Source organism: Hyla sarda, chromosome 6 (genome assembly GCF_029499605.1).
Source record: "Hyla sarda isolate aHylSar1 chromosome 6, aHylSar1.hap1, whole genome shotgun sequence".
Taxonomy (NCBI): Eukaryota; Metazoa; Chordata; class Amphibia; order Anura; family Hylidae; genus Hyla; species Hyla sarda.
In genome coordinates, this window is record NC_079194.1 from 280,691,652 (window position 1) to 280,708,212 (window position 16,561).

At 40.3% G+C, this 16,561-nt stretch overlaps 1 protein-coding gene across 5 annotated transcripts in view; it reads right to left on the bottom strand.

The window, feature by feature from the left end:
- Positions 1 to 1,302: 1,302 nt before the first annotated feature.
- The window catches only part of LOC130277129 (low-density lipoprotein receptor-related protein 5-like), a 154,610-nt gene continuing 139,351 nt past the window's right edge, over positions 1,303 to 16,561 (bottom strand). For all 5 annotated transcript variants that reach the window (XM_056527495.1, XM_056527496.1, XM_056527497.1 and 2 more), the window contains 7 exons: positions 14,948 to 15,073; positions 13,992 to 14,228; positions 12,753 to 12,863; positions 12,345 to 12,581; positions 10,406 to 10,548; positions 8,268 to 8,365; positions 1,303 to 7,072 (listed from right to left, as the gene is read on the bottom strand). In XM_056527495.1, coding sequence (XP_056383470.1) covers positions 6,811 to 7,072; positions 8,268 to 8,365; positions 10,406 to 10,548; positions 12,345 to 12,581; positions 12,753 to 12,863; positions 13,992 to 14,228; positions 14,948 to 15,073 — 1,214 coding nt within the window. In that variant the 3' untranslated portion in view covers positions 1,303 to 6,810. The remainder of the gene's footprint in view (positions 7,073 to 8,267; positions 8,366 to 10,405; positions 10,549 to 12,344; positions 12,582 to 12,752; positions 12,864 to 13,991; positions 14,229 to 14,947; positions 15,074 to 16,561) is intronic.

Here is a 16,561-nt window from a genome sequence, read left to right on the forward strand (position 1 = left end):
ACAATAAAGAACCTTTTGAAGCTACCATCTCTGGTGAGTGCCATCCTCTATTCTCACTACATTAATTTACTAATCTGTTTAACTTTCTGGCACCAGTTGATTATTAAAAAAATAAAATAAAAAAGGTTTTCCAGTGGAGTTTCCCTTTAATGTGTTAAATAATGACCTTGTAGAGAGATTACAGAGTAGAATTTCTATATTTGCTGATGACACCAAATTGGGTAAAGCGATCACCACAGAGGATGATAACATAATATTACAGAGGGATCTGGGGAAGCTGGAGGCTTGGGCACAGACATGGCAAATGAAGTTTAATGAGGATAAACTTAAGGTTATGTATGCACTTGGGCCATAAAAACAACTATATAATATACAATTATGTGCTAAATAAGACATTAGGTAAAACTTCTACCAAAAAGGACTTGGGGATACTGGTGGACAGTAAACTCTACTTTAGTGATCAGTGCCAGGCAGCGGCTGCCAAGGCTATTTATTCATGTTGGCTGTGTGTTTTAATTAAATAGTCTGCACTGGACTCTTCCTCAGGCAATTTGTAGTGACATAAATGCCAGACATTCTGACACTCCTCTCTCCCCCCCCCCCCCCCCCCCATTATCTGTATGTATAGATTTGGTCCGTACAGAATTTCTAGAGCTACATTTGTCAGAATTGGTATTTCAGTCTAATTTTGTAGTCAACTGTAAGTTCCTTCTATCTAGAGCTGTGTTTCCCAACCCCATGAAGGGATTAAAGGGGTACTCCAGGAAAATTTTTTTTTTTTTTTTAAATCAACTGGTGCCAAAAAGTTCAACAGATTTGTAAATTACTTCTATAAAAAAAAAAGAAAGAAATCTTTACTAATTAGCAGCTGTATGCAACAGAGGAAATTCTTTGCTTTTTGAATTTCTTTTGTCTTGTCCACAGTGCTCTCTGCTGACACCTGATGCACGTATCAGGAACTGTCCAGAGCAGGAGAAAATCCCCATAGCAAACCTATTCAATTCAAAAAGCAAAGAATTTCCTCTGTAGCATACAGCTGCTAATTAGTGTTGGAAGGATAAAGATTTTTTAATAGAAGTAATTTACAAATCTGTTTAACTTTCTGGCAGTTCATTTAAAAAAAAAAAGTTTTCCACTAGAGTACCAGTTTAAGTTTGTCCTGCATCAGCAATAAAAATACAGGCAAAGTTGTCCAAAATTTGTATCAAAATAACGCTAGCCAAACAATAACTATGTTAGCTATTAAAACAATGTAACACGAATAAGTTTATCTACAAATTCACTCAAAATAACGCATTGTCACAATCAAAATAAATTATTTTAATCTCAATATATCAGTGAAATGTTGCATTTTACTATACAAATCATACATATTAGGAAGTGCCATAAGAAGTGTTACATAGCAATACAACATAGACACTTGGTAAATAGAAAGCTGCACTGAAGCTACATCTCCAAGACCTAACAGTTACATAGTATGGTTGAAACAAAAAATACACGTCCATGTTCAACCAGAGGAAGGATGAGGATGTAGGGAAGGGTTAGTGGTAAATCTTATGACTGGTTAGGTATCCAACATGTGCTGCCTGTACACTTAATGTATTATATCAGTGTTGTGTCATACCTGTTATTCTCACTAGAAAGGCATGACTAAATTGTCAACTGGGTGTTACCAGTTGGGGGGTGTCCCTACATTGTCTAAACCTACCCAATCAAAGATGACAGCTCTAGACAATGTAGAGAAACACCCAGTTGACAATTTAGTCTTTCATTTGCAGATGAATGGCACAGATGAATGGCACAAAGGACTATGGCTAACAAGATTTCCAAAAGCATTTCAGAGAATGTAAGTCTATACTAAAACAGACAAGTCAGGAGAGTTCACAAGTCCTCTTAACAAAAAGAAAAAAAAAAAAAAAAAACATGTCCAGTACAATAATTTTGCTTTTGATATGAAAATCTATATTTAACGTTAACTAAAAACAGTTTGCAGCATTACTTGTCAATCCCATGTGCTGGGTGCCAGCTCCCTCCACCTGATCAGAGTCCCAATAGATATCCGCAAAAATCAATGGCGCAGCACTCCAAATTCCAGAACAAATGTGCAAAATTTATTGTGTCACATGACACAAATTTTGCACATTTGTTCTGGAATTGAGTGCTAAGCCATTGATTTTTGTCTTTATTTAAATATTCTATATCTTAAAGTAATGGCATATTGCTAGGATATGTCATCCAATGATAACGGATGGCCTGGGAAATAATTTTTGGGAACCTCTCTGATCCAGAGAATTAATGGGATTTAGCGTTAAAATCGCATCAGTCTCTCCCTACACAGTAGACCCTCCTTGGCTGTAAATGTTGGCACCCCTGAATTTTTTCTAGAAAATGAAGTATTTCCCACAGAAAAGGATTGCAAGAGGATAGTTGCGGAAGTCCCTGGTGGGGGTTGTCCAAATTTGCGGGAGTGGCGCTGCACCGGGAGGTTGAAGAATTAGACGCAGGCAGTTGATTTGTGAAAAACGGTTTTTATTTACCAAAGTGCGGATTGTACAGAGGCAACAAAAAGGCTTTGACAATTGTCTTGGCAGGCTGGACAACGCATTTCGAGAGGGGATTCCTCTCTTCGTCAAGTCAGATCAGAGCGCCGTCTGTTTTTTTCTCACCCCCCCCTGCTAGAAAAGGATTGCAGTAACACATGTTTTGCTATACATATAAGGGAGGAAAAAGCTAATTGGACAGAATGTCACACCAAAATTGGGGTAGACAAAATTATTGGCACCCTTTCAAAATTGTGGAAAAATAAGATTGTTTTAGGCATGTGATGCTCCTTAAAACTCACCTGGGGCAAGTAACAGGTTTGGGAAATATAAAAAATATTACAACTAAAAGCAGATAAATAGAAGTTCACTTAGTCTTTGCATTGTATGTCTGTGTGTGCCACACTAAGCATGGACAACAGAAAGAGGAGAAGAACTGTTTGAGGACTTGAGAACCAAAATTGTGGAAAATATCAGCACTCTCAAGGTTACAAGTCCATCTCCAGTGATCCAAATTTGCCTTTGGCCACAGTGCGCAACATTAGCTACAGTGCCATGGGTTGCAAACGTCTTGATAATCTCCCTGGGCGTGGATGGAAGAGAAAAATTGATGAAAAGGTGTCAACGCAGTATAGTCCGGATGGTGGATAAGCAGCCCCAAACAAGTTCCAAAAGATATTCAAGCTCTCCTGCAGGCTCAGGGAGCATCAGTGTCAGCGCGAACTATCCATCAACATTTAAATGAAATGAAACGCTATGGCAGGAGTCCCAGGAGGACCCCACTGCTGACACAGACACAAAAAAAGACTACATTTTGCTAAAATGAACTTGAGTAAGCTAAAATCCTTCTGGGAAAACGTCTTGTGGACAGATGAGACAAAGACCGTGAAATATAGTGGAGGTTCAATGATGTTTTTTAGGTTGTCTTGCTGCCTCTGGCACTGGGTGCCTTTAATGTGTGCAAGGCATCATGAAATCTGAGGATTACCAATGGATTTTGGGTAGCACTGTACAGCCCAGTGTCAGAAAGCTGGGTTTGCGTCCAAGATCTTGGGTCTTTCAGCAGCAGGACAATGACCCCAAACATACGTCAAAAAGCACCCAGAAATGGATAGCAACAAAGCGCTGGAGAGGCCTGAAGTGGCCTGCAATGAGTCTAGATTCAAATTCCATTGAACTCTTGTGGAGAGATCTTAAAATTGCTGTTGGGAAAAGGCGCCTTCCAATAAGAGACCTGGAGCAGTTTCCAAAGAAAGAGTGGTCCAACATTCCGACTAAGGTGTAAGAAGCTTATTGATGGTTATAGGAAGCGACTGATTTCAGTTATTTTTTTCCAAAGGGTGTGCAACCAAATATTAAGTTAAGGGTGCCAATAATTTTGTCCAGCCCATTTTTGGAGAGTGGTGTGACACTATGTCCAATTAGTTTTATTTTCCTCCCTTTTTTGGTTTAGTTCCAATAAACACAAAGGGAATAAACATGTGTATAGCAAAACATATGTTACTGCAATCATTTTCTGTGAGAAATACTTCATTTTCTTGAAAAATTTCAGGAGTGCCAACATTTACGGCCATGACAGTAGCTACAGGCATGTGTGTGAAGAGGTCTCCGGGCTGAATAAGAGAGAGACATTGTAGGAGATAGGAACATTTCTTTAAAAACAAACTCAATTTATTGAAACATTAAAGATAAGACCTAACATTTGGGGGATCATTCATTGTCTGAGTAGAACACCTTCCTCTTACATCACTAGAATGCCACTGATTTCAAATTCAACGTGATGAATCTCAGCTGATCGCCAGAAGAAATGTCAATACCTAAAAGGAGACAACGTGGCACTATACTCAAAGCAAATATCTCATCATTCTATTGATCAGCAGGGATCACAATAGTTGGACCCAGTGTTATCGGACATTGCTGAAGTATCATAGTCATATGCCATCAATGAGTTTTCTGAGGCAAATTCTAAAGCTTTTGAACAGAAAGAAGGAAAAACTAAAAAATGTTATGCACATTTTCCTACTTTAGAAGTGAACTGCAAATAGAAGGAACACCTGATATGATGTGCTTTGTAAATATTTAATTTTTTTCCTACGAGATAATACAATGTTCTAGCTTAGAATCGATAGATTTTGCTTTTTAGCAGCCTCACAGACAGTAGAAATTTATAAGGGAGAATTTTTAGGCGTGCTCTGCGACATGTGCATAGAGGAAGAGGAGGGCTGAAGAACACGGATGTTCCATCATCTATTGTCAATCGTGTCAAACATGAATTAAACAAATTGTCATTTTCAGAAGATTTAATTACAATTCATTCACGATGTTCAAAACGTATCACATACATCCTTGGAGGTGAAAAGGGTTAAACATGCCATGACATTAAACACTTGCTACAGCCAGACTATAAGGACTAGCATCAATATTTGAGGCCTGGCAAAAGTTTAACTTTCTGTTTGAGTGACGGGGAAGGAGTGGGGGAAACTGCAAAATGACATCAGAAAAAAAAATAAAAAATAGAGAAAAGATGGTGAGATCCACCAATTGTTTAACATTTATGGGTGTGTCCTGGATTGGGCAGGTTTGATTTCCTGTTCTCGGTCAGGCGTTTGTGTATTAGCTGTTGGTTAAATGATTGTCCTGCCTACAGCTATTAAAGGTGTATTGCCTGCTCTACTGACATCTCTCTAAACAGCCTACAGTGACCGTAGGGGTGTGGGTGGTGATACAGATACTTCATCTTATCACGTCTTATAAATGAGACATGAGAGCGGACGCATGTGTCGGGGAGGGGAAGGTCTTTTCTATGAAAGAAGTGAAATGCACTTATTCTTTGTACCTAAACTGAATTGTTTACTGGCATACACATCTTTGGGATTTCTTGTTCATTTAGATGCCTGGGTTAAACTTTTAGCCACATTCATTATTTTTTCCAAATCACTACACTTTGATGCAAAATTGCTAGCTTGATAAGGCTGCATTGAGACCATGAATGGGGAATATGGCAGCCGGATCAGAGTGGAATTTCAAAAGCGCCTCCTGGCATATCCCTGGCGACCGGAATCAGCAATAGACTCTATACAATGTTAAAAAAAATATAAGCCGTTCCGACTGAATACCGTGGTCGGCTGTACTTTTAAGTCCAGTTCTAAAACTCAATACGGTGGGAAAATGAGTCAACTGGAGTCTATAGCCGACTTTGATCCTCTTATTGAAATTTCTGGACTATGGTAAGGGTCCAGCAGAAGGCGGTTATAAAATTCCCAGATCCGGTTGCGGTCTGCCCCTATCGTGGTGTAAATGCAGTCTAAGCTATAAGAGTCGGATTGGTGACAATCTAATGATACGTCCACATCTCCCCAAAATATTTGGACAGGGTCTCCAGTTTTTATGATTTTCTATTCTATAAAAAAAGAAGGCGTGCAGAAAAAGACCCAAGTGAAAACGCTGCCATTTCAGAGAATCCAACAAATCAGACCAGAGATGTAGGTGCTCAAAACACTGGAAAGGTTTATTAAAGCTATTTTGGTCTTTTTTTTTGCACGCCTTTATCCCACACATCCTGACTGGTTTCCATTTCCTGGGAATCTGGCTAAACAACTGTTTCTACATTAATGTAACCTACTTCGTGTGGGTTGATACGCAAGTTGCTTATCACTTGCTCCAGGTGAGCGGCCATTGCCTATGGGCTTCTTGTGCCCTTCACCCTTTTACACCCCCAAGGGTCCAAGTGATAATACACAAGGCGCCTCAATGCTGATCTCTTTTTTTGCTTATACCAACATACTCTATAAAAACACTAAATTTAAATATATTTGCATACTTGCATTTTTTAAGCCCAAATTTTTTTTATACCAGGGATTGTGTATAAGTTTGGCTCTGTTCCAATAGAATGTTTTTTCACAAATTTTGGTGATGCACAAAACGTATCAGTTTTTCAATCATGAAAGAGTTTAGCACCAGTTAGGAAAATGAATGTCTTCTGAAAAGATACAATTCATATTGTAGATCGTATAAGATGCATGACAGTTAAATACAAAAAAAATATATATATATATATAAATATTTTTCCGCTGTACATTTTTCACAGTCCCTCCCAGACCCATTATATTCACAGTTGATTTTTTTTTTATTTTCATTTTTTTCTTAAAAAAAAAAACATCAATCCAAATTATCTTTAAAATCTTAAAATATATATATATTTATATATTTGTTCTTTCGTTCATATTTAAAACTATTTACAATTTTGGAGGGCAGGTTCCTTCAGTTTGGATCATGAAGAGTCTGTACAGGGTGAGGGGGGTGGGGGGTAAAGGTGGAAGTAGCTTCTTTCTGTTGTTGGGGATGGGGGACAGCTCTCCTCAGCCGACATGTATTGACTCCTAGGAGTGGGCGGAGGAGGGTATGGGTCTGAATCAGAATTTAAATCCATGTAATATTTATTAGCTTTCCATCTGCTTGTAGTATAGTCGCTGTCACAAACATCTGTGCTGCATGGCGTTGTTGGAGGAGCAATACCTCGTATAAGGTAAGGCCTGCGAATAACCAAAAAAAGAAAAAGACTTTCAATTTAAAGTGTACCTTTCACTTCAAAACTTGACTTTTCTCAAGAAATCTGATTTATTTTTTTATTCAGGTGGGGTCTGAGTGTTCAGATCCTCACCGATCATAACAATGGACGGGGAGGAAAGCATGCGCTGACCAAGACAATCCCATAGATGTACATTGTAAGTTCGTATCCCTTAGGCCCCTCTTCTCCCAACTCAAATTCAAATAATCGGTCAGAGTCAGAACAATCAGAAAAACTTTGAATAGAATAAGATCTAGATTTTTTTTTTAGTAAACACTCCTTTATAGAAATTTGGGAGAAAACAGCTGGTTCTGGGAAAACCTGGCAAGGCTATCGCAGAACTCTGGCAGAAGATTCCGATTTCGGCTATAAGGCACACACCTGAATATTGTGAACAAAAGCAGGCTTTATTGGTTCATAAAACATGCAGGGTAAATGGGACAACGCATTTCAAAGGTTCATCCTTCTTCAGGTCCTTTCAAAAGGACTGCATGTTTTATGAACCAATAAAGCCTGCTTTTGTTCACAATATTCAGGTGTGTGCCTTATAGCCGAAATCGGAATCTTCTGCCAGAGTTCTGCGATAGCCTTGCCAGGTTTTCCCAGAACCAGCTGTTTCCTCCTGTATCTACACCGCTGGCACAGCACACCGTTTCCTGCTACCTGCGATCGCCAGTGTTGTGCCTGCCTGCACAACACCAATAGGTGAGCAATATTCTCATTTTGGACAACTGTCACACCTACTACAATTAGGATTAACTGCACTATATTGCGCCATCTCTGCTTTTCTTCCCCTCTCCTGCTATATAGAAATTTGACACTTAAGTTAAGCTACTTTGTGAGTCCTGCAATTAAATTATCTAAAATGTTTATAGGAAAATAATAGACAGCACCACTTCTTTCTTCACTATTCCATCAGACTCTTCAGAAATATATTATGAGGCAGCACAGTTTGGGGCCTCAGTCACAGAGTGCGGGGGCAAGAAGACCGTACCGGACTGCTGTCTTTAGATTCAGCACTTCTCTGCTCAAGTCGCACTATTTATACGGATTCTGTGATGGCGCTTCATCACAGATGGGTATACAGCCTAAGATATGTTGAAGGCCGCTTCTTATCCTAACAATTTATTTATACAACGTAAAATCTTCATTGGTGTTACCTGTAAGATCTGGTAGTGGATGGACTATTAGAAGAGTAAAACACTTCAGTATTGTACAAGGAACGATCCGTAGCTGGTGATGGTGGTGGGTTTAATATCTGCAAAAGCAAAAATATTTCATTATGTGAAATCAATATTTCAAAAAAACAGTCCAGCCATGAGATCACAAGTTATGCTATCAGAACCTTCATGGGATTTATATTTTTTATAACCAGTTGTTTATTTGACAATTTTTTGGCATAGCTGCCTTTTATCTCAGAGCTTTGATCTGTGACTACACCTTACCTACAGTGTCTATAAGGTGTTTAATGTTGGTTAAGACAAATCTCCTGTCTCATCAAGGGTCCAGGCACAAGTCTATCACAGCCTCACTAATAGTTGGTTAGGAGCTTATTTCTAAGGCCAGGAGTATTCAAACCAAAATAAAATGTACAACAACGTGTCCCATTTGGCTCTGGGGGCCGGATTCATTTTAACTTCCCGGGCAATCTCCTAGCTCGAGAAGTGCCCATAGACTCACATGATCAGAGACTCCCAGAACTCAGATGTGGGTGGTATTTTAGGGACCTCTGGCATTGGAGTCCTGGAAAGCCATCTGATCTCTGGACAATTCTCTGGCTACGAGACTGTCTGGGAAGTTTAAATGCATCCTGCCGCCAGAGCGAAGTGAGCCCACTGCTTAGAGCAAAAAGGTCTCTTCAACCTTTCACAATGACCAGATGCAACAGAAATAATCATTTCTTAATCAGAAGGTGCATAGGACAAGGGAAGACCCTCCTCCATTCCTAGACCACTTTTTTTCCCCAGTTGTTATGTAATTTGACACATGATAAAAAAAAATTTGGCTCACTCATTATTTGTTATACTTATTTGTGCGCTGGAAAAACTCGACAAAACAAGCATCCTGTATATTCTTTTCTTTAGGCACCATGCCTATATATAAGACCACTTTGGTCATTCAAAACAGGTTTCACTGTATCTGAATGCACATATATCTCCACAAAGAAACTTCTATGAGTAGACCATCCAAAATTGCATTAAAGTCTTTTTTTCAAAGAAAATGGCCGCTACGCATATTGAAATCCATCACACAAAACCTGGTCTGGGGGTGGTCTTTTATAAGAGGTGGTCTTTTGGAGAGTTCTCACTGTAATATATTTATATATATATTTATATTTATATATATTTTTATATTTATATATATTTATATATATTTATATATATATATATTTTTATATATTTTTATATATTTTTATTTATATTTATTTATATTTATATATATTTTTATATATATTTATTTATATATATATATATTTATATATATTTATATATATATATATATATATATATATAAATATAAATAAATATAAATAAATATAAAATATATATAAAATATATATAAAATATAATATATATATATATATATATATATACACACACACACACACACACAATATGTTGTGTTGAGGCCAGACGAAGTGCCGACAGGCACAAAATCGCAATTGCCTGTCTTATACACCCCTGCTGTATGTCTATGTCCTGCACCGTTGTGCAAGTAGATGTAAATAAAGACGTTTCTCAGCAATGGTGAGTGAGAGAGTTCCTACTTAATGTTTGTACAGTTATAAATGTACACAAATACATACACATGTACTGGCAGTATTTAACCTCGTGATTATTCCCTGGTCATTCTGTATAGAACATACATAAGATGTTAACTTCACAAAGAGCAAGTGATGAAATGTTTGCACTTAAGGATATGTGAGGTCCTTTCATCTAGCTCCATGTGCCAGGAATAAAATATAATACATTATTTGTCGTAGCCATCACAGTCTTGGAATTCTCCAGCTGTCCTGTCCCATTGGCTGTTCCCCTGTTTAGATGTTGTTAGTATCATTGCCGGGCAGCAGAATGGCTTCTCCAGCCAATATCATAAAGACCACCTAGTGTTTTATCACTCAAGCAGCTGACATAGAAATAAAGCTCAGTTGGAGACGATGCATTTAGTCATACAGCATATCACTGAGGTATACAGATAGTTTACAGTTGTTTTCATAAACTGTGCCCTTAGGTGCCCCAACTAGCTGGCTTTAAGAGGTCAATGGTTACTTCCACTACATAATCTCTTGTCTACTCACCTGTGGGTAGAGGGTGGCTTTGGTACTAGAGGAGCTACTGGAAGAAGCACCGGTCACATGATTCCGGTCATAAAGCGGAGCTCCACTACTACCGCCCCCTATGATACTCATGGAACTGATCATTTGCTTCCCGCAAGGTATACCTAAGCAGAAAAAAAAAAAAAAAAAAACACATAAAAGCTAAAGCGAAGTGCCGCATAACTGCATTTAGCAATGTCCAGTAGATGCAACTTTATGAATGATTGAGATGAACTGCATTGATATTATTGGTGTATGTTTAAACAAAAAGCATGCACCCCAATTAGATTACTACAATTCATAGACCGCATAACACCCATACAAAAACTTAAAGGACAAGTATGTAAACAAAAAAATTACGTATCCCCTATCCGATGGATAGGGGATAAGTTTTAGATCGTGGGGAATCCGAGTGCTGGGGGCCCCCGCAACCTCCTGTTCAGAGCCCCGGCTCCCCTATACAGCAGCCCGTCCGAAGCAGGGGCCACCACGCCCCCTCCATATAGCTTTATGGGAGAGCAGTTTGGCAATCTTCGGCTCTCCCATAGAGCTCTATAGAGGGTCATGGCGGCCTCCGCTTTGGGCGGTGGTCGCGATGTGCCTCTGTATAGGAGAGCAGGGGCTCTTAACAGGAGATCGGCCCCCCGTGATCCCCCCGGGGATAGGTTTTATTACATAATACTTGTTTAACAAAATAACCATACCACGATTATGTCATGACACTTATTTAAAAAGTAATTTTCTAAGTTATACCAAAGAAATTCAGATTATAACATCTGCAGAAAGGATAGTCATGTCTATTATTTCCGCGCAGTCCGCACAGAAATGCTTTGCTGTCTACAAGACGGCATATTTCTGAGCAGTCCTATTGCAGGCATGTACTGCTATGTTCCACCGTCTGAACATAGCCTAAGAGATAGCATTTAAATAATTACGATATAATCCCAGGCACAGCCCATGAACACCACCGGTGGCATGTGTAGAACAATAGATTGATAGACCAAGAAAATCAACTTTTGTCTATATAAGAAAAATGGGGGTGTTAACATACTAAAATACTTTGGACTGCTAAGAATAGTGCTTCTAATATCTATTTCAGAAATAAAAAAATAAATAAATGATCAGAACGGGAAAGAGTGGAAAACAAATATGGTATTTTTCGCTTAAACAGTTTACTGAAAACCAAGACGGGGGAGTGTTTAAAGCTTAGTGCAGTAATCCATATGACTCAATGCTTCAAATTTTATTCGGATCACATTTCAGCTGATCCTATAGTTCTGTTTTCCAGCTGCCATGGTAGATTCTTCTGGAGCTACACAAGCAAAGACCTTGCATTATACGAGAGTCTGTTTAGTGATAAAGACCTTATTACCCCATTCCATGTGATGGAGCGGCTGGAAAACCCAAAACCGGCGCTCCCATATCCCTGCCGCAGGCCGCCCGTATGCAATTCATTTCAGTGAGCCGACCGTAGTGAAACGCTGACTCCAGTCGGCTCATTTTTGCCCCGTATGTGGTTTTCCACCGGACCTAAGACCATGGTCCACCAGGAATTTAGGTCCGATGGGAAAACTGCATACGGGGCAAAAATGAGCCGACCGGAGTGAGCGTTTCACTACGGTCGGCTCACTGAAATGAATTACATACGGGCGGCCTGCGGCAGGGATACGGGAGCGCCCGGTTTTAGCTCCCCCCCAGCCGTATGCGGTCCCGTATGGCTGAAAACGTGATGTGAACCCAGCCTCAGAGAAGATGGCCAGAAGAAGAATGCATTACTTAGCCTAGTATAATAAATATTTGCCTAGAATTTACAGAAGTATTGTACAGGACCCATTTACTCCTATTTAGATGAATATTGGTCACATTTTAAAAGGAAGACCTGATTTTGTCTTTCTAGCAAATTTTGGAGATCCAGACTTACCTGAGTAGGTGCCAGGCTGGGAACTTCTAGTAGTAATGAAGTTGAGAGGAACATGAGGAGTTCCACTAATGTACTCATGTGGAAACGGTCCATTTGGTCCAGTGTATCTTTGACACACAACCCTCTGGCATACAAAATATACTCCGCCGAACACAAAGACAGACAAAATGATGCCAATCACTGGTAGTATTGCACTGTTATGCGAAGGAGTTTCTTCAGATGGGGACCTATTCAGTTCTACATGTCAGACAAAAAAAAAAAAATTAAAAATAAGCTGGTCAAAATTCATTGCTCAACACCAATTACAAAATTTCCTAAAAGCTATGTCAAACCCAATCCATGCCCACATAACCACGAACAAAACCATATCTGGCCCATGTGGAGAAGAAAAACTGCGGTGCTACTCACCACACATGATATCATCCGAGTTGTCACCACAGTCCAGGAAGGAGTCGCACTGCTGCTTTGTCGTGACACATTGGCCATTGTCACAGCGAAACTGATTCGATGGGCAGATTGCTGCAATACATAAGAAAATAAATCCATTCCATATGAACATGAACCTGAAGTACATCTAGTGTTAAATGTTAAACACTGGACTGGAAAGTCCTGTTCTCCATCAAACGCTCATTTATTGAGGGAAGATCAGACAAACCGTCTGCTTGACAGATACTCAGGTTCTTTAGACTGGAATTAGAAGAACACTTTTCTTGTACAGCAATTTCTCTTCATGTTTTTGGATTAGACCATTTTTCTTATTCCAAACATGCAAATAGTAATTCACGTTACCAAGTCCAGTCCATATACAGTGGTCCCTCAACATACGATGGTAAATGGACCAACATACGTTCCAAATGGACCATCGTTTGTTGAGGGATCCGTGCAATGTAAAGTATAGGACAGTGGTCTACAACCTGCGGACCTCCAGATGTTGCACAACTACAACACCCAGCATGCCAGGACAGCCGTTGGCTGTCCGGGCATGCTGGGAGTTGCAGTTTTGCAACATCTGGAGGTCCACAGGTTGAAGACCACTGGTATTGGAAGTTGTACTCGCGTGTCCCCGCCGCTCCGGACCGTCACCGCTGCCCTGGATGTCTCCTTCCATCGCTGTCGCCGCGTCCCCGAGGTGTCCCCGACGCTCCGGCAAGGCCTCTGCTTCCCCAGCATCCATGTTCTCCGTCACCGCTATCACGCCGCTACGCACGCCGCTCCTATTGGATGACGGGACGGCGTGCGTAGTGACGTGATGACGACGATAAAGAGTGCCGACTATGCAGGGGATCCTGAAGAGGACGCGCCGGAGCCCCGAGGACAGGTAAGTGATAGTCAGCGGACCACACGGGGCACCGTAAACAGCTATCCGGTGGCAGCTGAAGCAGTCTGCGCTGCCGGATAGCCGTTTATGCGATGGCCCCGACATAAAAAAGCATTGTATGTTGATGCTGCCTTCAACATGCGATGGCCTCTGAGAGTCCATCGTATGTTGAAATGATCGCATGTCGGGGCCTTCGTAGGTCGGGGGGGGGGGGGGGGGGGGGGCACTGTATTCTCAGTGATTGTAGGTGGATGTGAAGATTTACCAAATACTGTTAGATGCATACAGTACATGCTTGATAAAGTATATAGGAAAACTTGTCTCCGTACCTTCACAGTCCAGCTCATCAGACTTGTCTTGACAATCGTACTCGCCATCGCACTTCTTACGGGCATCGATACACTGTCCTTTCTCGCACTGGAACTGATTATCAGAACATAGAGGGCAGTTCTCCTCGTCGCTCTTATCCTCACATTCTGAGAATCCATCACAACGCCAGGACAGGGGAATACAATCGATCTCCCCGGTGGCACATGTAAACTGCTCTGGAGAGCAAGTTGGGGGCTCTGTGTGTAAAGAAAAATAGATACATGGAGAGTCAAAGTTACATAGTTCTTAAGGGTGAAAAAAAAAAGACCAGAGTCCATCAAGTTCTGCCTTTAAAGGGGTACTCCACTGGCCAGCATTGGGAAGTAAATGTTCCAAATGCTGTTTTTGCGCTGCGGGGGTTGGCCATGCTCCTCTTGACATCACGGCCATGCCCAACAATGCAAGTCTATGACATCACAGCCACACCCCCTCAAGGCAAGTCTATAGGAGGGGGCGTCACACCCCTAGCATAGATTTGCATTGATTGGCATGGTCGTGATGGCGAGAGGGGCATGGCCAACTCCTGCAGCGCGAAAACAGCGTTTGGAACATTTACTTCCAAACACTGGCCAGTGGAGTACCCCTTTAACCCTATTTTATCCATACTGTGTTGATCTAGAAGAAGGCAACACTTTCTCAGGGTCCTTCCAAAATGTTTAGTTAGGTGGTACATGGCACAAAGTACCAGAAAAATGTGGGTTCTGGCATCCTGTGGATAGGGATAAGTTTTTTTCACGACACTTCTTTAAGGCCGAAATGGGCTTGGCCCTGAAGGGGTTGATTTTATAGCTGATCAGGGTTTGTAAATATGTGTGTCTGAGTAGCCGAATATGTAGAAATTTTATGCACAATAATAATTTTCACATTTCTTTGCATATATTTGTTATCCGAGAAATCACTAGGAGCACATTATTACCTCCACACGTCAACAGGTTTTGTAAGAGGACTAGGTGCACCGGACAGGAACATCGAGGGGTGCCATCTCCTTTGGCAATGCAGATATGGGAACAGCCCCCATTATCTCTTGAACATGGATGTGCAGCTGAAAAAATGACATTTACAAATGAATACACATCATGGTGAAAGGCGTAAACGTCCTAACATGCACCTACCATTATGTTTAAGTATAATGTAAATCAGAATCCATATACCATATAAATAAACTAACTGATGTCCCAACAAAATTTTCGGTACAATATACACAACACAGAGCTACACTTATTCATAAACTTTGTGTTCCCAGTTGGGGACGTGTCCCTGCATACTCTGGCACTAGAGGAGTGAATTTACAGTAAATTCGATTTGTAACGAACTTCTCGGCTCGGCAGTTGATGACTTATCCTGCATAAATGAGTTCAGCTTTCAGGTGCTCCCGTGGGCTGGAAAAGGTGGATACAGTCCTAGGAGACTTTCCTAGGACTATCAACCTTTTCCAGCCCACCGGAGCACCTGAAAGCTGAACTAATTTATGCAGGATAAGTAATTAACTGCCGAGCCGAGAAGTTCGTGACTAATCGAATTTACTGTAAATTCGCTCATCTCTATCTGGCACTGTTAGCTTTGATTGGATAGTCTTACAATGTGTAAGGACACGCCCCCCCCCAAATGGTTACACCCAGTTGGCTAATTAATCATACATTTTCAGTAAGAACAGAGGAATGGCACAACACAGAGCTAGAAGAAAAGATGCCCCAGAATTGTTATTTCATGGGAAATACAAGTAGTTACTAAAAACGAAATATCAGGAGAAGCCACGTGTTCTCTTTAAAGTGTTACTGTCAAAAAATAAATAAAAAAATAAAAATAAAGTGTCATGCAGTCAGGTCATAGTTTTCATTGGTTGGGGTCTTTTGTTTATTACAGTGATGCCTTACACAAGGCACGTTGTCGACAACCAAACTGTAAAAAGATGCTGAATATTTAGCGATGGTGAAATCAGTTTCTTGATACACCCTCCTAATTCTGCGTTATGAGGGTTTATAATGTGTCTGACAATTCAGGAAACCAGTCAGATGGTTGTGAACTAAATTTAAATAATGGGAGGGATTATCCGGTGATGGGGAGGATTATATAGTCAGGAGGTGTGCATTAGGCATACAGATCCCACAATGTAAAATATTCACACCCCCTGACTGTATAATCCCGCCCATCACTTGATGATCCCTCCCATTATTAGAATTAAGATCACACCCATCTAATTTCCTGAATTGTTAGACAAACTGTAAAACCACATCTCTCTGGAAGGCCTGATTTTAATTTTTTCAATTAATCTATTTGCTTCATTTGAGATGGATTGTCAAAATATATTATATATAATATCCATCTATATCTATCTATCTATCTATATATATATATCTATCTATCTGATAGACCAAAGTTTGTCCTGTACCCTGTGTTATGGAATAAACACATGGAATAAACACTTAGAATTGCGTAGATATTTTGGGAGTGTTGGGATTTATTTTGCACTTACAATGTGACATGTTCCCTTTAAAAATGGGCCAGTTAGTTAATGGGGTACTCCACTGCT